This window comes from Lontra canadensis, unplaced genomic scaffold, assembly GCF_010015895.1.
Source record: "Lontra canadensis isolate GAN:19392208 unplaced genomic scaffold, GSC_riverotter_1.0 scaffold4, whole genome shotgun sequence".
Lineage (NCBI taxonomy): Eukaryota > Metazoa > Chordata > Mammalia > Carnivora > Mustelidae > Lontra > Lontra canadensis.
In genome coordinates this window covers 35,086,948-35,109,264 of record NW_022630998.1, presented here as the reverse complement: position 1 = coordinate 35,109,264, position 22,317 = coordinate 35,086,948, and the positions used below count along the sequence as shown (strand labels likewise).

The following is a 22,317-nucleotide window of genomic DNA, read 5'->3' as shown; positions in this document are numbered from 1 at the left end:
TTTCAGTTTTTGTTTGTCCTGGAAGCTTTTAATCTCTCCTTCTATTTTCAATGATAGCCTAGCTGGATATAGTATTCTTGGCTGCATGTTTTTCTCGTTTAGTGCTCTGAATATATCATGCCAGCTCTTTCTGGCCTGCCAGGTCTCTGTGGATAAGTCTGCTGCCAATCTAATATTTTTACCATTGTATGTTACAGACTTCTTCTCCCGGGCTGCTTTCAGGATTTTCTCTTTGTCACTAAGACTTGTAAATTTGACTATTAGGTGACGGGGTGTGGACCTATTCTTATTGATTTTGAGGGGGGTTCTCTGAACCTCCTGGATTTTGATGCTTGTTCCCTTTGCCATATTGGGGAAATTCTCACCAATAATTCTCTCCAATATACCTTCTGCTCCCCTCTCTCTTTCTTCTTCTTCTGGAATTCCAATTATTCTAATGTTGTTTCGTCTTATGGTGTCACTTATCTCTCGAATTCTGCCCTCGTGGTCCAGTAGCTGTTTGTCCCTGTTTTGCTCAGCTTCTTTATTCTCTGTCATTTGGACTTCTATATCGCTAATTCTTTCTTCTGCCTCATTTATCCTAGCAGTGAGAGCCTCCATTTTTGATTGCACCTCATTAATAGCTTTTTTTATTTCAACTTGATTAGATTTTAGTTCTTTTATTTCTCCAGAAAGGGCTTTTATATCTCCCGAGAGGGTTTCTCTAATATCTTCCATGCCTTTTTCGAGCCCGGCTAGAACCTTGAGAATCGTCATTCTGAACTCTAGATCTGACATATTACCAATGTCTGCATTGATTAGGTCCCTAGCCTTTGGTACTGCCTCTTGTTCTTTTTTTTGTGGTGAATTTTTCCGCCTTGTCATTTTGTCCAGATAAGGGTATATGAAGGAACAAGTAAAATACTAAAAGGGTGGCAACAACCCCAGGAAAATATGGGATCAGAAGAGATCCCAAATCGTGAGGGGGGTAGGGGAAGGGGATATAAAGAGGTTCAGAAAGAAAAAAAAAAAAAAAAGAAGAAGAAGAAGAAAAAAAAAACAAATAAAAAAAGAAAACCAATAATGAAAAAATATAAAACGGAAAAAAAAAATATATATATATTAGATAAACTAGTTAAAAAACGTTAAAAAAGAAAAGGGTAAAAGTTAAAAAAATTTAGGAGAAGAAGAGAAAAAAATTGAAAAAGAAAAAAAATTAAATTAACTGCAAGGCTAAAGAATCATGGGGAGAAAGCCATGAGTTCCGTGCTTTGCTTTCTCCTCCTCTGGAATTCCGCTGCGCTCCTTGGTATTGAAACTGCACTCCTTGGTAGGTGAACTTGGTCCCGGCTGGGTTTCTTGTTGATCTTCTGGAGGAGGGGCCTGTTGTAGTGATTCTCAAGTGTCTTTGCCCCAGGCGGAGTCGCACCGCCCTTACCAGGGGCCGGGCTGAGTAATCCGCTCGGGTTTGCTTTCGGTAGCTTTTGTTCCCTGAGCGCTTTCCGTAGAGTTCCGGAGGACGGGAATGAAGATGGCGGCCTCCCAGTCTCCGGCCTGGAAGAGCCGAGAGCCCGGGGCCCCACTCCTCAATGCGCCCTCAGAGAACAGCGCCCAATTGCTCCCGTCACCCTGGCCTCCGGCAGCGCTCCGAGCTGACCGAGCCTGCGACCGGTTCAAGGTAAACCCAAGCTTAGAGCTCACTCCTGGGCTCTGTCTCTGTAGCCGGCTTCCCCGTTCTAATACCTGTAAGCTCTGCGACACTCAGACACCCCTGATCCTTCTGTGACCCTGCGGGACCTGAGGCCACGCTGACCCCGCGTGCGCCTCACCCCGGTTAAGCCTCTGGAGTGATGCCCCTCAGCGGAACAGACTTTTAAAAGTCCTGATTTTCTGCTCCGTTGCTCCGCCGCTTGCCGGGAGCCGGCCCCTCCCCCCGCGGTCTATCTTCCCGTCGCTTTGGATTCACTTCTCCGCCAGTCCTACCTTTCAGAAATGGTTGATTTTCTGTTTCTAGAATTGCTGTTCTTCTTCTCTTCGATCTCCCGTTGGATTTGTAGGTGTTTGCAATCTTTAGATAAGCTATCTAGCTGATCTCCCGCTACCTGAAGTAGTCTCAGCCTGCTACTTCTCCGCCACCTTGACTCCTCCCCGCCGGAAACAGTGGCTTTGAATGACACACTGGACCAGATTGATCTAACAGATATGGTCAGAACATTATGACCTGAAACAGCAGAATACACATTCTTTTCAAGAGCAGATAGAGATCACCAATTAGGTCACAAAACAAATTTCAACAAATTCAAGATCAGAGTCATACCATGCATCATTTTGAACCACAAGTCCTGAAAATTGATATCAACCACATGAAAAAAGCAAAAAGAACATAAATACTTGGAGGTTAAATAACATTCTACTAAATAATGAATGGGTCCATTAAGAAATCAAAGAGGAAACGGAAATATGCATGGAGACAAATGAAAATGAAAACATAATGGTCCAAAATCTTAAGATACAACAAAAGCAGTTCTAAGAGGGAAGTTTATAGCAATATAGACCTACCTCAAGAAAAAAAAAAAAAAAACTCAGCCTAACCTTACAGCTAAAGGAGTTATCAAACGAACAAATCAAACTCAGAGCCACTAGAAGGAAAGAAATAATAGAGCAGAAATAAATGAAAACTAAAAGAGAAAAAATAAATGAAACCAGGAGACAGTTCTTTGAAACGATCAGTGAAATTGATAAGCCTCTAGCTAGATTCAAACAACCAGAAATGAAAGAGCAGTAACAACCAACACCACAGCACCACAGAAATAAAGTTATAAGAGAATATTATTAAAAATCATATGCCAACAAACTGGATAGCCTAGAAGAAATGGGTAAATTACTAGAAACATAGCACCTCCCAAAACTGAATCAGGAAGCAACAAAAACTTTGAACAGACCAGTTACCAACAATGAAACTGAATTAGTAATCAAAAAACAAAAGTTCAAGACCAGACAGCTTCACAGGTAAATTCTACCAAACATTTAAAGAGTTACTACCTATTCTTCTTAAATGATTCCAAAAAAAAAAAAAAAAAAAGAGGAAGGAGAGTAGCCAGATTCACTCTATGAGAGTATTACCCTGATATGAAAACCAGATACAGATGCTACAGAAAAAAGGGAATTACAGGCCAATATCTCTTATGAACTTAGATGCAAAAATCCCCAATAAAACATTAGCAAAATGAATTCAACAGTACATTAAAAAAAATCATTAATCACGATGAAGTGGGATTTACTAGTGGGATGCGAGGGGAGGCTCAATATTTGCAAATCAGTCAACAAGAGAAAGGATGAAAACCATATAATCATTTCAAACTGAAAGATTCAGAGAAAGCATCTGACAAAGATGACAAAAAAATCTGATAACCTACATTCATGATGAACATACCTCAACATAATAAAGGCCATATAAAACACCCACAGGTAACAACCTACTCAATGCAAAGAAGAGTTTTTCCTCCAAAATCAGGAACAGGACAAGGATGTCCACTGTGACTTCTATTCAACCTAGTACTGGAAATACTAGCCACAGCAATTAGATAAGAAAAAGGAATAAAAGGCATCCAAATTGCTACGGAAGAAATAAAACTTTGATTATTTGCGAACGACATGATAATATGTAGAGAAAACACTGAAGACCCCACCCAGAAAGTACTAGGACTGATAAATGAATTCAGTAAGGTCACAGTATAAAATAACCACCAATGTACCTAAATCTTTTGCATTTCTATACATTACTAATGTAGTAACAGAAAGAGAAAGGGGGAAAACAATCTGATACACAACTGTACCAAGAATAATAAAATACCTAGAATGAGCTCAATCAAGGAGGTGAAAGATCTGCTGTACTCTGAAAAGTATAAAACAATGATGAAAGAAATTGAAGATGACACAAATGACTGGAAAGATACTGCATACTCATGGATTGGGAGAACAAATATTAAAATGTCTATACTACCCATCCTACAAATTTAATGCAATCCTTATCAAAATACCAGCAACATTTTCCACAAAGGTAGAATAAATAATCATAGAATTTGTATGAAACCACAAAGACAGCAAATAGCCAAAGCAGTCTTGAAAAAGAACAAAACCAGAAGTATCATAATCCCAGATTTCAAGATACACTACAAAGCTGTGGTAATGAAAGTAGTATGGTACTGGTACAAAAATAATGCATTAATCAGTGGAACAGAATAGAGAGCCCTGAAATAAACCCATGATTATATGGTCAATTAGTCTTTGATAAAGCAGGAAAGAATATGCAATGGGAAAAAGACTGTCTCTTCCACAGTGCTGGGGAAACTGGACAGCTACATGCAAAAGAATGAAGTTTCAGGTTTGTGTGCACACCATGCACACAAACCTGAAATGACTAAAACAGAGACGTGAGCCCTCAAACCATAAAAATCCTGGAAGAGAGCAGAGACATTAATTTCTCTGACATTAGACATAGCGTTTTTCCCAATATGTCTCCTGAGGCAAGGGAAGTAAAAGCAAAAATGATCTACTGGGACTATTCCAAAATTAAAAGCTTTTGCAAAGTAAAAAGACCAATCAAGAAACTAAAAGACAACCTACTGAATAGGAGAAGATGTTTGCAAATGTACCTATCTAATAGAAGGTTAGTATCCAAAATATATTTAAAAACTTATACATCTCAAAACCACCAATAATCTGATTTAAAATGGGCAGAAGACATGAAGCTGTTTATCCAGAGAAGACATCCAGATGGTCAACAGACAAATGAAAAGATGCTCAACATCACTGACCATCAGGGAAATGCACATCAAAACCCTGATGAGCTATCACCTCACACTTGTCAGAATGGCTGAAATCAGAAACATGAGAAGTAACAGTATTGATGGTGAGCATGTGGAGAAAAAGGAACGCTTGTGCACTGTTGGTGGGAATGCAGATCGATGCAGCACCATGGAAAAAAGTATGGAGGTTCCTCAAAGAATTACCGTAAGATCCATTAATTTCCACTACTGGGTCTTTTACCCATAGAATACAAAAACACTGATTCAAAAAGATATATGCACCCCTATGGTTATTGCTGCATTATTTACAATAGCCAAATTATGGAAGATGCACAAGTGTCCATTGATAGACGAATAGATAAAAGATTTAATATATATGTATATATTATATGTAATATGTGTGTATATATTATGTGTAATATGTGTGTTTATTGTGTGTATATATTATATATAATATATATGTATTACATATACAGACACAATGTAGTAAAGATAAATGTTATATATAACATGTATAATATTATATGTAATACACACGCGCGCACACACACACACACAAAATGTAGTATTTCTCAGCCCTAACAAAGCATGGAATCTTGCTGTTCGCAACCATGTGGATGGATCTGGAGAGCATAATGCTAAGTGAAATAAGTCAGAAAGACAAATATGTATGATTTCACTCAAGTGGAATGTAAGAAGCAAATAAAGCCAAAAACCCCACAAAAATCAGAAAACAGACTCTTACCTATAGAGAATAAAGTGGTGGTTACCAGAGAGGAGGTTGCTGGGGGGGGGGGGCGGGAGGGTGAATGGGTGACGGAGATAAAGAGTACACTTACCATGATGAGCATTGAGTAACATATGGAACTGTTGAATCACTATATTATACACCTGAAACTAATATAACAATTTTTAAAACTGTACTGGAATTTTAAAATAAAAATTAAAATTAGAATTAATTTAAAATGAAAGTTTCTATTGATTAGAGCTAGAACCATCACTGGATTCTGGGTGTTAAGAACCCAGGGGCACAGGGAGGTCAAGAGGCTGGCCGTAATCACTGAGAGTGGACTCCTTCATCTATGCCCCACCCTGACCACGGCCGTGCTTCCTTTTCCACACTGCAGTTACCCAATTACGTGGTCAACAGCTGGGGACTGAAAGTTAGGAACTATCAAAGTTGGGCTTCAGTGATTTACAGAAAAGTGAGATGGGGCCTCAGGATCCCATTAACCCTCTCTGAAATTACCCTTCTGGAACTGGTACTCCTAAAACCTGCCTGCACCATCAAGGTTCCAGGCCAGAGGACCTTTTCTAGACTTTGGCAAGTAGTGCCTGATGTCTCAGCCTTCTAGGATTAAAGGATGGGCATATCTTTTGCTTTGTGGAGAGCAGTGGGGAAACATTCCTTTGAGAATCAGTTCCCTGGTCGTGAAGGGCTCCTTTGGTGCATTTAGCCAAGCTGAGCCATCAGAACCAGCTACAACTTTCTTTTTCTCTTCAGCACCAAGCCTACAGAATCGTCGCTATCCATCCATGGCAAGGATCCATTCCATGACCATCGAGGCTCCCATCACAAAGGTGAGTGGCAGCTGCTGCCTCCACTCTGCAGTCAGGCCCACCCAGCACTGGGCTAATTTCTGGAGATAAAGTCATAAATGACTTACTACTGATACCATAGAGAGGAAGCGTACTAAATAAACACATAATAAATAAATTTGTATTTATAAATTGCAATGACTGTTAGTAAGGAAAACTGTAGGTTCTAAGAGAAAATTAGATTACTATGGCCCTATTCGTGTTGGGTGAGGTGATCAGGGAGAGTTCTCTCTAGAGGAAGTAATGTTTGAAGTAAGAACTGAAGAATGCAAGGATGTTAGAAGAAAAGGTGGGCGAAGAGAATTCTGGACAGCAGTCACAGCGAGGGAAGAAGCAAACAGTTGATGGAGTACTGGAGGATTGGAGTATTTGAAGAAGAAGGTAAAAAAAAGTGTGGGCGGCTAGAGCTTGGAGACCGGAGGTAGGGGTTGGGGGAGAAGTGTTCATATTTTAGTTGTTTGCAGAAGAAACCACTGAAGAGTTTCAAGTGGGGGAGTGACATGATCAAGTATGTTATTAAAAAGAACACCCAGCTGCCATGAAGAGAATGGACTAGAAATGGCAAGAATGAGAAGAGGCCAGTTTGGGGCTTTTCCAGAATTTCAGGCCATGAAGTGTTGTTAGTTGGATTAGAGTTATAGCAGTGGAGATAGAAATGAATAGATGAAGAAATATTTAGGGGTAGAATTAATTTAGCTTAGTGATGAGGAACACTAGGAGAGGTGACCAAGAAATGGGGAAAACGGTTTGTCAGCTGCGGCTTCCCAGGTTTTGGCTTTGAGCACAGGTGGATACAAGTGTTGTTTTGCCCAGTGTAGGAAGCAGAGAAGGAGCTCTTATCTTCGATTTTGTTGTTGTTATTGTTCCATTTGTTCACTTGCCTGCTTTGTGGAGAAGGGAGCGATATCATGAATTTGGTTTTGGACATGTAAGTAAGATAGCGCAGTAGATATGTCAGGTAGGCAGCTGAATATACAAAGTTGAAGGTCGAAAAGGAGTTGAGACAGGGGTGTAAATTTGAGAGTACTTGGATGTGGATCATAGGGGTCCAAAATCATGGAAATAGCTTGTCTCTGGAAGGACTGGAGAGTGAAAGAAAGGCCCAGCACCAGTCTCCAAGGAGCTCCAACCTGTAGAAGAGAGCTAGAGAAGGATCAGCAAAGGAGCTGCAGAAAACGGAGTCTCTGCGGCGGGAGCACCACCAGCAGAGGGGGGACAGAAGAATGGACTAGTTCAGTGGAAACACGGAGCATTTTGAACAACAAACCGTGTTACCATCGGATTTCTTACCATTTCCAGGCATACGTGTAACCTTTGGGAATTAGAATCCTAATATCCTCAAATTTATTCTCTCTACTTCCTTAGGTTATAAATATTATCAATGCAGCCCAAGAGAACAGCCCCGTCACAGTAGCAGAAGCCTTGGACAGGGTTTTAGAAATTCTACGGACCACAGAACTGTATTCCCCTCAGCTGGGTACCAAAGATGAAGATCCCCACACCAGTGATCTCGTTGGAGGCCTGATGACTGTGAGTGATGAGGGAAACCCAGAAAGGCAGGGGAGAGGCAGGAAGTGCCCTCCAGAGGACACAGAACATGTAACATAGAAACTGGTGCCTGTAGTTGCAGAAACATCTGTCGTGTGGGCTAATGTCAGCATAACCAGAAGCATCTGCATCAAAAGTTATTATCTGAGTGGTAGAATTCAAGGAATTCTTGAATGTATCTTTCCATGAAGCTAACTGATCACAGCAATGGGAGACGGTGCTTCAGAATCCTCATGACAATAAAGAGTAGCAGTTGATGGAGAAGTATGCACAGGGGAGCCCTTGTCGATGTCTTCCCCTTGACCCAGGGCAGTGTTGGATTGAGGGTTATGGACAACAGGCTCCTTATATCATGCAAGGGATTGTACTTAGACTACACCACAAAAATCGTAAAGAAAATCCTTTGTTAAAATCAAAGCTTATATAGAAGTTCCCCCACTTAACGACTAAGCCACCCAGGCGCCCCCACCCCCAACCCTAGAATCCAGTAAAGGCAGAGCTGAGCTGTTCTGGCTCCATAGGGTGAGGTGGGGCAGGGTCTGCCCCCTGTCAGCTCGCCAGTACCGCCTGCCTCGGCTTCTGTTACCACCAAGAGCAGCTGATTTTTTTTTTAAAGATGAATTTTTTTATTTATCTGTTTGACAGAGAGAGCACAAGTAGGCAGAGAAGCAGGCAGAGAGAGAGGGGGAAGCAAGCTCCCCGGTGAACAGAGAGCCTGATGCGGGGCTCGATCCCAGGACCCTGGGATCAAGACCCGAGCCAAAGGCAGAGGCTCAACCCACTAAGCCACCGAGCAGCTGATTTTTTAAGGACTCATCTGTTCTCGTGTTTTTATGTAATCTGTTTGGTGGTAATCCTCATATATCAGCAAGTGAAGAAAAAGGAGACGATTCAAATTACTCATTTGTAATCCTAATCAGAGGCTGAAACTGGAAGTACCCTTTGGGAGGAAAACAGACTCCCGGAGTTATCTGTGTGTTTTCTGTCCAGCCCTGTCACCATATGCTGGGTTGACTGGTTTTGTAGTCATTCTCCTTGTTCCTGCTGAAGGTCTTTAATGAGCCTGTAATCTAGTGACACCTGCCCCCCCCCCCCACCATTGCTTTCCTGCCCCTGGGCTGGCCTTGGCTGTCCCATCCCTGTGCAGCGTAAACTTGAGCTCTGGAGAACGCTGGCAAGGGTCATTCAGGAGGGCAGCCACAGCTGAGTCGCAGTAGGAGGCCTTTGGTTCTTGGAGCTACGTTATCTGCCCTCCTTCCCCCTGCTGGCGTACCATCTTGTGGTTCTTCTGCAGGTAAGGCTGTGAGGAACCAGTGTAGAATTCTACCTCCTTTTATTTGGTTTTGGGAACCAGAAAAAGAAAAGCAAAACAAAAACAGGAGTACCTTGCAATACCTACCTTACGGGCAAGACAGTTGTAGCCATGGTTACTTGCCTACTGATAGAGTTTTAAAAATTAAGGGCTTGGCCTAAAGATCCAAGGTATGACTTCAGGGGAGTCCTTCATTAATACTTTAATTTTTTTAAGATTATTTATTTATTTTAAAGAGGGGGAGCGCCCAAACAGCACCCAAACAGAAGGAAGGAGAGAAGCAGACTCCCTACTGAGTGCCAAGGCCTCCATAGGGCCTGATCTCTGCACCGCGAGATCATGACCTGAGCCGAAATCAAGAGTCAGAGGCTTGGGGCACCTGGGTGGCTCAGTCAGTTGAGCATCTGCCTTTGGCTCAGGTCATATTCCCAGGGGCCTGGGATAGAGCCCCAGGTTGGACTCCCTGCTCAATAGGGAGTCTCCTTCTGCCTTCCTCTGCCTACTCATGCTCTCTGTCAAATAAATAAATGAAATCTTAAAAAAAAAAAAAAAAGGAATGGGAGGCTTAACTGAGCCACCCAAGCTCCCATTTTCATTAATACTTTGAACCTTAGTGCATACTTTCTAGAGAGACAAGTAATTTTATAAATGACTTTTAAGCAAGATCTAAATAATTAGGTACTTAAGGGTAGAAAGCAGAGAGAAGGAAACTGAGATGCAGCACCATCTGGGGCCTAGTTCAAGAGCCTAGTAAATGGAAATCACCAGAATTCTTTGCACTCCCTTATGCTGCCCCAAACATGTCAAACCCAGAAACTCATTTTAAAGGCCAGTTGAAAGGCCCATGTTGCAAAACAGAAAATACAGTTGGAAAAAAAATTTAGATATAAGTCAAAAATCAGCCCACCCTTTTTAAGTTTTTACATTAATTCATCCCCAAAAGGTGGCCCATGACTTTGGTTTCCCAATATGTAAATGTAAGAACACAAGAATAACACAGTCCCTATAAGGGGAAGTGGCGTTCCTTCAAAATAACCCACATCCAAAAGCAGGACCCCTTCTGTAATTGCAGAAATGTGGCTTCAAGATGCCAGAAGACAAAGAAGGCATTTGAAAAAAGGCAAATCAGAGGTCAGATGTGAAACCTGAATGAAGTCCTATCCACTTTATTCTCAATTCTCCATCTCCTGGGGCTAATAGCAGTGGAAGGGAGAATATCCTCTGTCTCATAGATACTCTTTTAATTTTGAGCTTCAACTTGGAGTTCCAGATTGGGTTGTTCAGGATGCGGGTCTCTTAGGCTAATGGAAGAAATGAGAGAACAATGCTAAGAGCATGGACAGCACACTTCTAATAGTAGCTTTCTTTATTCCAGGATGGCTTGAGAAGGTTGTCAGGAAACGAGTATGTGTTCACTAAGAGTAAGTTGTCATCTGTCCATGTCATGATGATAACCCATCTCCAGCCCGTGCCTTCTCACATTTTGGGATTACTGTTTGGGGACAGTGTTGTTATTTCCTGTCGGGTCTCACTGGAGTTCACTGTCCCTCTGTTCTGCCTTTGAAACCAGGTCTCCTCGTTAAAATTATTTCTTTGAGCACTGTCCGAGTAGGAATTGCAAATCTCTGTACATTTAAACAGTTAAATGGAATACTTCTTTTATTATTATTTTTGGTTGGGGGATCTGGAAGTTTCATAATGAAGAATCTGGAAGTAAAAAATCTTCCTACCCTTAGAAGTTCAAGACGTCCTTTCTAGTAGCTACCATGAAGATGATGACAGATGCTCAGGGGCACTCAAGATTCTGCAATTAACCAGCCTCCCCAACCCCATCTGTTTGCTCAGATGTGCACCAGAGTCACAGCCACCTTGCGATGCCAATAACCATCAACGATGTCCCCCCTTGTATCGCTCAGTTACTTGATAATGAGGAAAGTTGGGAGTTCAACATCTTTGAATTGGAAGCTGTAACACATAAAAGGTATGTGGCTTCTCTGGCTGCAGGTGGGGAAAGATTGATGGCCACGCTCAAGACTTTCACATCTGGATTTGAGGGAGACGTGAGTTCTTGCCACAAGAAACTTCACAGGTTCTACCAGTCATGCCATGCTGGAATGTCAAACAACCAGAGAGACTGTGGCCCCTGAATGAGCTCCTTTATGGAGACAGAGTGGGTAAGATGTGGAATTAGCCTGGTGATGACCAAGGATGAGGACTTACTACGTGTCCTTTTCAGATTTATCCAGGTCATTCCTTTGTGCTAGTGAGCCAGGAGTTGCAAGTGCTCTCAGCCCCAAACTGTTGAAGCTCCGCCTCACAAAATGAGTTTGAGAGCACTACAGACTTGACCTTGGATCTATCCGGGAGGCAGGGAAAAAATTAAATAACTCAGAAAGACCTCTTCTATAGTAGGAGAAGGCTTTCTTCTGGGGCTGTTGATGTACAGGATGTGAATGATTCTCACTTGTACATGAATAATGTGAAGGGAAATGGTAAGACTTTGCAGAGACCACTGTCCTTAGGCTCAGTGACTTCCTGAGGGGACACAGAGGAAGTACAGAGCTTGTATAGAAATAGAGATGGACTATCAGAGATCTGTCTTGGTTGCTGGAACCACTGAGGCCATAGGACTTAAAGACAATTGAGAAATCATGTACGGATCACCACGAGGCACCTGGTTGTAAATTGGCGACTGATGAGATGTTCTGTCTCCTAATTTGGGGAGAGAATATTTTTATGCCCTTGAGCACGTGAAGTAAAAACGTCTCAAGAAAAATGCCTCTATTCCCCTGTGTCATCAAAGAATGCAGTTTCTAGACCAGTGAATCCAGTGAATCGGGTTTGTTTTCCCTTTTTCTAGGCCATTGGTTTACCTGGGCTTAAAGGTGTTTTCTCGGTTTGGAGTATGTGAATTTTTACACTGCTCTGAAACTACTCTTCGAGCCTGGCTCCAAGTGATTGAAGCCAACTACCACTCCTCCAATGCCTACCACAACTCCACCCATGCCGCCGATGTCCTGCATGCCACTGCCTTCTTCCTTGGAAAGGAACGAGTGAAGGTAGAATTTTGATATCAGGATCTAGTTACCTGCCTAAATTGGAGGTCCAGGAGCTCAATCTTATTAAATGTTGAGCCAAAAAGCTAACTTTTGTGTATATATACACACACACTCAGATTAACTGATCATGTTGGTGTTGTAAAGACATGGCCTTTTCTCCCAGCTCTCCCCTCCCCCACATGCCTAAAGTAGTGATTGATGTCATGGGAGAGACTCCTTTGCATGCCTGGCTGATTCATGAACCCATTCTCCAGGTATTCACAAGGAGCCCACTGTGAGGGATCAAGGACAGGACTTCATTATTACAGCAAATGGTTACTTGGTCTAGAGGTTCCATTTTAGGATCAGAATTGGGCCAGTGGCATATTATAAACCAGACAGTAATGAGCCATCCCACATTCTACTGACCATAGATGTATGTGTATGTATTTTGTGTAGGTGTGAATGTGTAGATCCTGTATTGATGACTTACATAATTCTGAGAGGTTTCACGTCCCTTAGTCTTACTTCGAAGTGAGTAGTGTCCTCTACAGGTGCTGATTTATAGGACAGCCCTATGTACACCCCATGCACAGCTGGCAAGAGATCCCCTTCTCCCCTCCTTCCCTACTCCCCTCACATGCACAGTGAAGCTTATAATTCCTTTGCTGCAATTAGAACTGAAGCTTAGAATGCAGATGCCCTGGGAGAACTGCTATTTAGAGACGGAAATTCGTATCAGTCTGCAGTGGCCTGACATGAGATCATCTCCGTATTCTAAGACCCTGGGTACTTAGAAGAGCGGCAGTGGGTCAGCCAGAAGGAGCAGAAATGCCACCATAGTGGGGAGAGTTTGCCAAAGCCCATCAGCCGGAAGCTGATCTTGGTATTCACTTTAATCATCAACAAAATAAACAATGTGGTCCAAGAGTGATGCTTTTGAAGATCTGTATCACCTGCGGTTAAAAAAGGTGACATGAACCTATGTTTGTACAGCCCTTTCTTGGAGGAGCCAGGGCACTTCCAGATCCCTACTGCAGGTTCACAGTCCTCCGCTATATGCTGCACGAGACACTGCACTGCTGAGGCTGCACCGGGCCAGTAGAGGACGAAACCTAAAGCATGAATGTCAAGACCAAAGTGATGGCAGCCCCTGCAGTCCAGAGTTGGAGATGAACCTCACTTAAGCAGAACCACTCTAGAAAAATAGAGACTAAATGCTTGATAAATCAGGGAGTTCTTGGTCACTTTATCATCTCCCTTACTCTCCCTCCCCTAAGAATTTTCCTTTAAATTGTGAATTCTGCTAGTGGCTGCAAAATCTGATTGAATTTCTCAAATAGCAATGGAAACAAGGCTAAGACTGTAATACAATTTAAAAGACATTTTCTAATTTTGACCGTCTTGCCAGACAATCAGAAAATGTAGAACTGCAAGGATCCTTGGAGAATTGGGCTGGAAGGAGCTCTTGAGCTCAGAGATTTTTTTTTTACTTGTGTGTGTGTGTATGTGAAGAGAGAGAGAGATTTGTGCCTTTCCCAGTAAACTGTCAACCCCATTAGTGCCAGTGTAGTTCATCATTGTAGTGCCCACACTCTACTAACTAGAGCCCAGTAAGCCTAGAACAAATGATTACTGAATGAATTCCTAAGTTATAGGATCTCTTACATGATAGTAGCCCATTTAATAACCCCCACCTAAAGTTGTAATCTGAGAAAACATTTGTATGCCCTTGTGCTTTGGTCTGTGTTCTCAGATTAACACAGCAAGAGCTTAAGAAATAGGGTCTCCCTTTTGCCTTTGCCGCCTGCTAGCCTAGAGCTGAATTTGGTTTTCAATGGCAAGAGCTGCCTTAACCTTAGTTGTCCTGGGAAAATTCTTTTTCTTGTCCATGATTCTCTTGTACTGCTTGGCTCTAGTCCCTTTACCTTGGTGTGAAGAGTCTTGATGTATTTGTGCCACTTACTGCCACTCTCTCACTCTGCCTAAGTAAGCAAATGAAATAAGTAATACTTAGGATCATAGGCCACTCTATGCTCTCTCCACTCGTGGGAAAATGTCACAGCAATACCACAGGGCAAGCATTTGGAAAGGCCTGTTTGGCTTCCTGCAAAGAGCTGGAGTGAGTGGGTGCTGGGAAGAGAATGTAGGCATCCATCACAATAGATATGTCCCATATCAGATTTCTGTTTCCCTCCAGATACGTTGCAGCATAGTGGAGTATCTGTGCTGTGTCCTGGGTAGCTTCTCAACTTCTAAGAAGTCAGAGAAGGCTCATCAGGCCCATCCCTCCTGAGGCACAGATAGGAGTGTAGGTCTCTGGTAGCCAGTGGATAACATTCACCCTTGCCTCCCCACGGTCGCAGGGAAGCCTCGATCAGCTGGACGAGGTCGCAGCACTAATTGCGGCCACGGTGCACGATGTGGATCACCCGGGAAGGACCAACTCTTTCCTCTGCAATGCAGGCAGTGAACTTGCCGTGCTCTACAATGACACCGCTGTCTTAGAGAGTCACCACACTGCCCTGGCTTTCCAGCTCACCGTCAAGGACAGCAAATGCAACATTTTCAAGAACATCGACAGGTCTGTGGTGTTTGGGTTCCTGTGCTCAGGTTTGTGAAGTGTAAGTGGGAAATGGTGTTTTCCCTAACTTCTCCAAGTCCTGAGCTGCTTCGTAGGGTAAGGAAAAGGAGAAAGAACAATAGTTGGACCATTGTATCAGACATGAAGATAGTCACCTTGCCCTTGTAAGCTTACCTGTACTTTTCAGACTGCTTTTATCTTTCGGAATTTCATTTGGTCTTCAGTGAGTTTATGGACATATTTTACATACCCCAAAGTAATTAGAAATATTGATTGTCTTACTGATAAGTACAGCAGAATTTTTACCCTTCCAGGAGGACATCCTGCCTTTTGTGTAACTCAAGGAACATGCATCCTTCCTCATCTTCCCCCAGTTCAATGTTTGCCACTTAAAAACCTAACTTATGAGGAGATGGTGTTGTTCTAGATGTCCCAGCAGAGATGTTAAAGCCCAAAGGGTGGGGCAGGTCTCCCCCTTCCTGGGCTAAGTGGGCCAGCCGGGAACAGACAGGAGCAATCCCTGGGGGCCACCACAGGCCTGCAGTCACTACGGCTGTTGCCCGTGGAGCAGCGGCCAGGCTGGAGGGCCAAGCAGACACAGAGCACAGAGCTCACTCTGGCCGCAGGGACCACACTTCAACATGAACCTAACATGCCGGTCTCTAGAAATCTGAGAAAACACGGAGACCAGTTATTCCACTTTCAGAAAGTTTCATCAGTGTCAAGGACTGTTTTTAGAACTTTCACTGAAAGAATTTTCTCCAAGAGCCAACTCTACTCAGCTCTTCATGCTGGCTCCTAGAAATTAGAAGAAGATGGTAGGACCTGGAGAGTTAATGGGGCAGGTTTGCAGCTCCACGCAATACACCTTCGATCTAATTTAGAGCTTTTTCAGGGGAAAAACATGATTCCGAGGCCGTCACCTGAGGAAGTGCTGACAAGTCTCTGTAATAGAAACCCGAGTCTGGGCCGCCTGCCTCGGGGACAGCTCACCAGGCTGCCGCGCCAGGCTTGCAGGGCAGGGACTTGACATTGCCGTCCACCTCACTGGGTTTGTGTTGCCAAGGGAAGGGAGAAGGAAACCACTTTGTAAAGTAAGTGCCTGCTATGTGACATCGCACACACGCACGCACGCACACTCTCACGTCCTACGACGAAGGGTCCACTGCACTGGGGACAGTGGAACAGCATCAGCAAGTCCTGGCTTACGGGGAAGAGGCACAGGCAGACTTGAGGATCCGCACTCGGTTCCCAACTCTGTGCCCCTGGCTTCCTCCCGCGCTGTGGAAGTGTGGGGAGATGGGAGCACGACAGTTCTCATTCCGGACCTGATATGAACAAGGCTCTTTGTCTTGTTTATTTTAGGAACCATTATCGAACACTGCGCCAGGCCATTATCGACATGGTTTTAGCAACAGAGATGACCAAACACTTTGAACATGTGAACAAATTTGTGAACAGCATCAATAAGCCAATGGCAGCTGAGGTGAGCATTTCCCCTGTGGTCAGATAGAGCCGAGCACTGTTCCCATCAGAGGCTACTCTGGCCTCAACGCACTTTCTCCTCATCCTGAATCCAAGGTGGCTCTCTGCCCGGAGCTGGTGAAGATGGGCTGGAAGTACTGGCCACAGTGTCCACAGTAACCCTGAGCTCCCTAAAAGGAGGGTCCTGAAATAAGGCCTATGGTGACAGGAGGTAGGCCCAAAGAGTAAGACAGACGAGGCCTGCAGATAACAGAGGCTAGCCTGTGTGGGGTATTTTAGAGGATCAAAGCCCTTTCTAATTCTCGGTCATTGGAGACCTCCAAAATGGTTGTTTTTAAGGAGAGAGACCATCCAAGAGACCCTCTTAACTACAGGGAACAAACCGGTGGTCACCAGAGGGGAGGGGTAAACAGGTGGTGGGGATAAGACAGCACACACACCCTGATGAACACGAGTGATGTAGACAACTGGCAGTTTCAGGCATACGATGTAGTGATGCCATACTGTATATCAACTCTACTGGAATTAAAAGAACTCAATAAAATAAAGAGTAAAATAGAAGCTAAAATCTAGTATTGGCGGGAAAAGTGGATGTTTTAAAGAACTATATTCCTGCTGACTTGCATTACAAACATTAGTACCTAAAGATTCCATATAGTCAAATTGTGAGTGCTAGTTGAAAACAAAAGCATTTGTCATTTTTAAAATTTACTGATCTACCCTAGTCCTGCCTTAAGGCCCCTCCAAACTTGGGTTTTAAAAACATGCACAGAAGGTTCACATCTCTGTCATTTAAAATGAGCTCAACTGACCTCTGAAACCATGAAGCTGTTCATAGCCCTGTAAAATCAGGAAAGCTTTATGCTCATTTCCATTGAGCAGAAGCTGTATGTGGATGGATGATGAATGGTTGTCTTCAAAGTAACCTGATGATCAGTAAGGAGACTGTTCGTGGAGGACCCCTCACATGACCAGATGGAGGGACAGTGTCTACCTCATCTGTTCTGCTTCATCTCCTGGGGTCCCACAGCGTAATGCCAGGGCCCTCTCTTTTCAGGAGACTGACTTATGGGGGTAAGGATCTGGGGAGTCAGGAGGGGGAAATTACACGGAATTTAGAGTTAAGGAAAGTCACCTATCAAAATAAGCTCCCAACTCTGTGTTGAGATCTATTATTTACAACAGTATGTATTGTAAGCAGTATTTTACCAGTGGTAAGAAATCAAAAAAATAATTTTCAGAACATAATTCTGTCCACTGATGGTTTAATAAATAGATCTAGTCTCAAAATAAAACAAAACCAGTGCTGACCCCTTAAAATGTCATACAGTTTTTCAGCTTGGCAGAACTCTGGAAATGTAATTGTTTTCACACAATCTGATGTCTTTAGAATCAGAAGATAGCAATCATCCAGGTTTTGTGTAACTGACCTATCATTGCATTTATGTAAGCCTACTCACAGAACTGGCCACGTGGCTCAGGACCCCTGACATCCGTCACTAGGTCTGTACTCCTGCACAACTGGTCTTTCTGAACATGACCAAATACATCCAATCCTGCCCCAGCTCACTTTCATGCTCTTAGTACCCCCCCAACCAAGAATGTACTTGGGTCATGACTCGCCACCATTCGTCGGAAAAGCAGCCAGGAAAGCATTAAGAGCCTTAAGAGAAAAGGGATGGGACACAAGGTCACAGGACAGAGAGGGAGATGGCAGGCATAAGTAGTAGAAATAAATGAAGAAAGGATTGAAGGGTCTTATGTATGTGTTCTTTCCTATCTTTAATGCATTTTTATAAACCTGGCAGTGGTTTCTACACATCCTGATAAAACTGGAAGAAAAGCTCTCCTTTAAAATGCCATACCAAACCACTAAAAGCAAAACCAACCCCAGGTAATAGTTACCTCTGGGGAATAGGATGGCAGTGAGGGGATGAGTGGTGACAAGGAGTTTGATGTTTTAAACTGTTTGTCTTGACTAAGTGTATTATATATGGAATTAAGGATGGGAAAACTTGAGTCCCAGGCAGGTCTGAATGGGCCTGGTTGCCGACCATCTAATGTCTGGCCACTGTGGTCATAACATCATTTTAACGCTAATATGACCATCTGTCTTCCAGATTGAGGGCAGCGACTGTGAATGCAACCCTACTGGGAAGAACTTTCCTGAAAACCAAATCCTGATCAAGCGTATGATGATAAAGTGTGCTGATGTAGCCAACCCATGTCGCCCCCTGGACCTGTGCATCGAATGGGCTGGGAGGATCTCTGAGGAGTATTTTGCACAGGTACACTGCCTCTCTAGGGAAGCTCCACTTCTCTTCTGGAAATGGCTCCAGGTCATGGAACTCTGGAGATTTTCCAGTTGAGTAGCCATCAATTAATACATGAATCCTCCCTGGAAAGAAATGGCTCACCCTGGCCTGAAATAGACTTCTGGTTTGACTGATGTGGCTGGTCACTGACCAAAGTCTTTCTAGGAGAGAGGGGATAAACTGAGCCTCTGGAAGTATCTTTTCATCATCAAAATGTTAAATCCTGAATTTCCACAAACACTGGGCTACCATCCGTTCACTTACCAGGTTATTCTTCTCTCCACTGAGCCCTGTGAGGACACAGAAGTGCAAGATGCACTCCCACTCATGGGCAGCTCATAAACAGTAGGGGAGAGGTGTAGACGTAGATAGGTCCACACGTCGCTAAAAATAGGAAGTATCTCCAAAGGAGGTATGGTAAATGCTATCTGAGTTCAGACCGATATGTTTCCTAGATGATGATAAAAGAAAAGAAAAAAAAGGAGCTTTGAGGGAATTGGTACTAAAGTTGTGTTTTTATTTTTTGAAAATAAGATTTAGATATATGGAAATAGGAAAGGACTTCGTGGGAGAGAAAGTATCATGTGTAAAATTAGTAAGGAAGAAAAATAGAATTTTTATATGAGAATAGCAATATGTAGTTCATTTTGGCAGTGTGAAGGAGTTGAAGGAAAAAAAAAATCCAGAAACGAGCAGACCACAAGATGCCTTTTGAAATACAGGCCTACTTCCAGGGAAGAGGCTCTGAGGACCGTGGTGCGTGTGTGATAGAAAGGAAAACACGCACGCAGCCCCAAGTCCTACACTGGGGAGGGCCAGCATGGCAGTATGTACCACGACGGCAAGATCAAGAATGGTTCATTGTGTCCCAAAGGGGCAGGGGCAGGACAGCCAAGTACTTGGTACGTTAACTGCAGCTTTCAAGGCTGAGAAGAGGAGCTCCAGAAATGGAGAAAAGTAGGGCAGGCAGTCTGAGGTTGCCAGAAAGAAGGGGGTTAAGAGTAAAAAACCCGAACTACTCCTTGAACAATAGTGGAGATTTTAAAGATGCCTCATCGATTAATCTGAAATGAGCAAGCTGAGCCAAAAGTTGGTAGGAGGTCATTAATGGGCCTCCCAGGACCCACAGAGGTGGCCTGAAATCCTACTCCTAATTATTCTCTAAGTACAGGCATGGGAGAGGAACACTTTTAAGTCATTTAATATATGTTCCTTGTTCAGCTGTCCTTCTCCCAAAAAGTAATGTACTAATGTTCACAAGCATTGTGGCCTAAGAATCACGAGTCAGAAACGAGGCCTCTGATGAGCTGGCCTCGGGTTCAGCACACCATCAGGAACATGGGGATCTTAATATTCAGCTCAGCACAGGCCGGCCTTACACAAGTAAACATCCACTCTACTGTGCGAAAATGCTCAGGCTGACACGCTCCTGGAGAACCGCATGACCAGTACTCAAACCTGAGCGATCCCAGTTTGCTGTTCTTTGAAGTAAAAATAGTGTGCTTCAGCTCAACTGCTGAAATGCTTTTCCTCCAGACATCATCATGATGCTGTGCTGTGTGGTGTAAGGGCTTTATGAGGACTTCCCATTTTGTGAGAACACAGAATTTTAAAAGCACATGCACTCAGAGGTCAAAATTCATTAAGATTAAAAATTCTTACTGCTTCAATGAGGATATTGGTAAGTGAAACTGGCTTTTTGAACTTCAGGCACGTGACTCCTGGTACAGTTTGGTGACAAGTGCCTTGACTCACACTAAGGCATAAGCACTGTCCCACCATCACTCCCCCACCATCACTCCTGCACTCACTGTAAATGGTGGTATCAGCAGTGTTAGTACTCAGCGCTACTAGTGGGACTGCGGAAGCCAATCTCCAGAAAGGGGTGAAGAGATCAGTGCTTCAGGAGGGGCTCTGGGATAGTACAAGAGACCCGAGTCCCTAGCTCATCAGGCGGTTGACTTACAGGAGCCTTAGGAGCTTACTGAACCTAACGAGGTCTTCAGGGCGACAGTTAGAGGAGTTCTGAGAAATGAGATGCTGTGACAGCTCCTCGTGTGCCCCAGCCCTGTGTGTGCTCTCATTCCTCGCAGACTGATGAAGAGAAGAGACAGGGGCTCCCTGTGGTGATGCCAGTGTTTGACCGGAATACCTGCAGCATCCCCAAATCCCAGATCTCCTTCATTGACTACTTCATAACAGACATGTTTGATGCTTGGGATGGTAAGAGCGTTGGTGTTTTGTCACCCCGCAGGATACTGTTATACTTTATGATGATAACCCTTATTGACACAGGTTGGGCCTAAAGGTATACGTGAAATGCTACTTTTGGTTGTGTGTGTGTGGAGATAGCTACCAGCTGTTTGCAGCCAGGTGGGGGGAGGGGCGCGTGGGCACCTTCTGCATCCCCAGCACCTTGCAGAGAACCTTATGTACAGGAATCTCAGTGGATGTTTGATAATGGCAGCAATAAGTCTTAATCTCTGGGAAGCAAAGGTTTCCAAAGTTTGCAGGTTTAGCCATTCCTCAGGGAAACTCTATAAAGAATACCAACAGCATCTGTGAATCAGAGTAGACCAAATACATTTTGTAATGTTACTAATAAGTGACTGTTTGTATTTCAGAAACTAGAGTTAATAACTTACTTTCCCATGCTTGTATATGCACTAGGGAACCTCTCTTCCACTTCTGAACCCCAATCTATCTCACAGAGCCCCGGCCTTACATATGTTCTGGTCACCTAACTTGTGATTCTTTGATGTCCTTGCAGCCTTTGCCCATCTGCCAGCCCTGATGCAACATTTGGCTGATAACTACAAACACTGGAAGACATTAGATGACCTCAAGTGCAAAAGTCTGAGGCTTCCATCTGATAGCTAAAGCCAAGACAGAGAAGGGGACCTCGGGATCTGCGAAGGGCACTGTGAATCAGTCATGGAAATAAGAGGCATTCCTTTCTAGTGAAAAGGACAGGTGTAGGTTAAGGAGTTGGTGTTTAATATTGGACCTTTGAATTATTTAAGTCCCCAAGCTTCATTTTTAGAAAGTTACGTTCCGTGAAGAGAAAGACATGTTCTTTTGAACACTTAGTGACAGAACAAACACATGGCAAAATCCTTTGTCCTACTGTCATCCTGTGTGTCCTCATGAAACCATGGAGCTCATTTACTATATATAATAGCAGGACACAGCAGCAAAGACTTGGTGCCTGTGAGCCCATCTTGCTGGATGACAAAGTAGCTTAGTTAGTGTCTCTTACCATAAAAGTCACCTTCACTGTTTAGCTTGACTGTTTTCCTCAAGAGTCTCAGCCTGAAGGATTCATAATACCTAAGGTGAAAAAACTATATAAAAAAATGAGCAAAACAACTAGGACCAAATTACTGATAAACTAGTTGGTTTTGTCACCTCTATGGCTAAGCAGTTCCTTTGCTCAATGGTGTGACAAGCAAGGTTGACCACAGCCTTGGCCTGGTGAGTGCCTTCTGTAGACTGGTAGCAGTGGCCTGTGTAGCCGTCTTTCCTAGAAAAGGAATTCATCTTAACAGAAAGTACTTCATGATGGGGGAGGGACTGACACCTTATTTGGGGGGAATCCAAGAGCTTCCCTTATTTCCAGTTTACAGAGGCAGTCACAAGGCACTAAAAT

The 22,317-nt window shown here is 43.5% G+C and overlaps 1 protein-coding gene across 5 annotated transcripts in view; it reads left to right on the top strand.

The window, feature by feature from the left end:
• Nucleotides 1-22,206, top strand: part of PDE8B (phosphodiesterase 8B) — a 276,199-nt gene extending 253,993 nt beyond the window's left edge. For 3 of the 5 annotated variants that reach the window (XM_032847993.1, XM_032847987.1, XM_032847974.1), the window contains exons 13-22: nucleotides 6,292-6,368; nucleotides 7,752-7,916; nucleotides 10,622-10,667; nucleotides 11,092-11,227; nucleotides 12,107-12,305; nucleotides 14,651-14,868; nucleotides 16,234-16,354; nucleotides 18,474-18,641; nucleotides 20,762-20,891; nucleotides 21,439-21,548. In XM_032847993.1, coding sequence (XP_032703884.1) covers nucleotides 6,292-6,368; nucleotides 7,752-7,916; nucleotides 10,622-10,667; nucleotides 11,092-11,227; nucleotides 12,107-12,305; nucleotides 14,651-14,868; nucleotides 16,234-16,354; nucleotides 18,474-18,641; nucleotides 20,762-20,891; nucleotides 21,439-21,548 — 1,370 coding nt within the window. Of the gene's footprint in view, nucleotides 1-6,291; nucleotides 6,369-7,751; nucleotides 7,917-10,621; nucleotides 10,668-11,091; nucleotides 11,228-12,106; nucleotides 12,306-14,650; nucleotides 14,869-16,233; nucleotides 16,355-18,473; nucleotides 18,642-20,761; nucleotides 20,892-21,438 lie in introns of all 5 variants that reach the window. The other 2 variants (XM_032847965.1, XM_032847981.1) reach the window with 2 other exon arrangements.
• The last annotated feature ends 111 nt before the right edge of the window (nucleotides 22,207-22,317 follow it).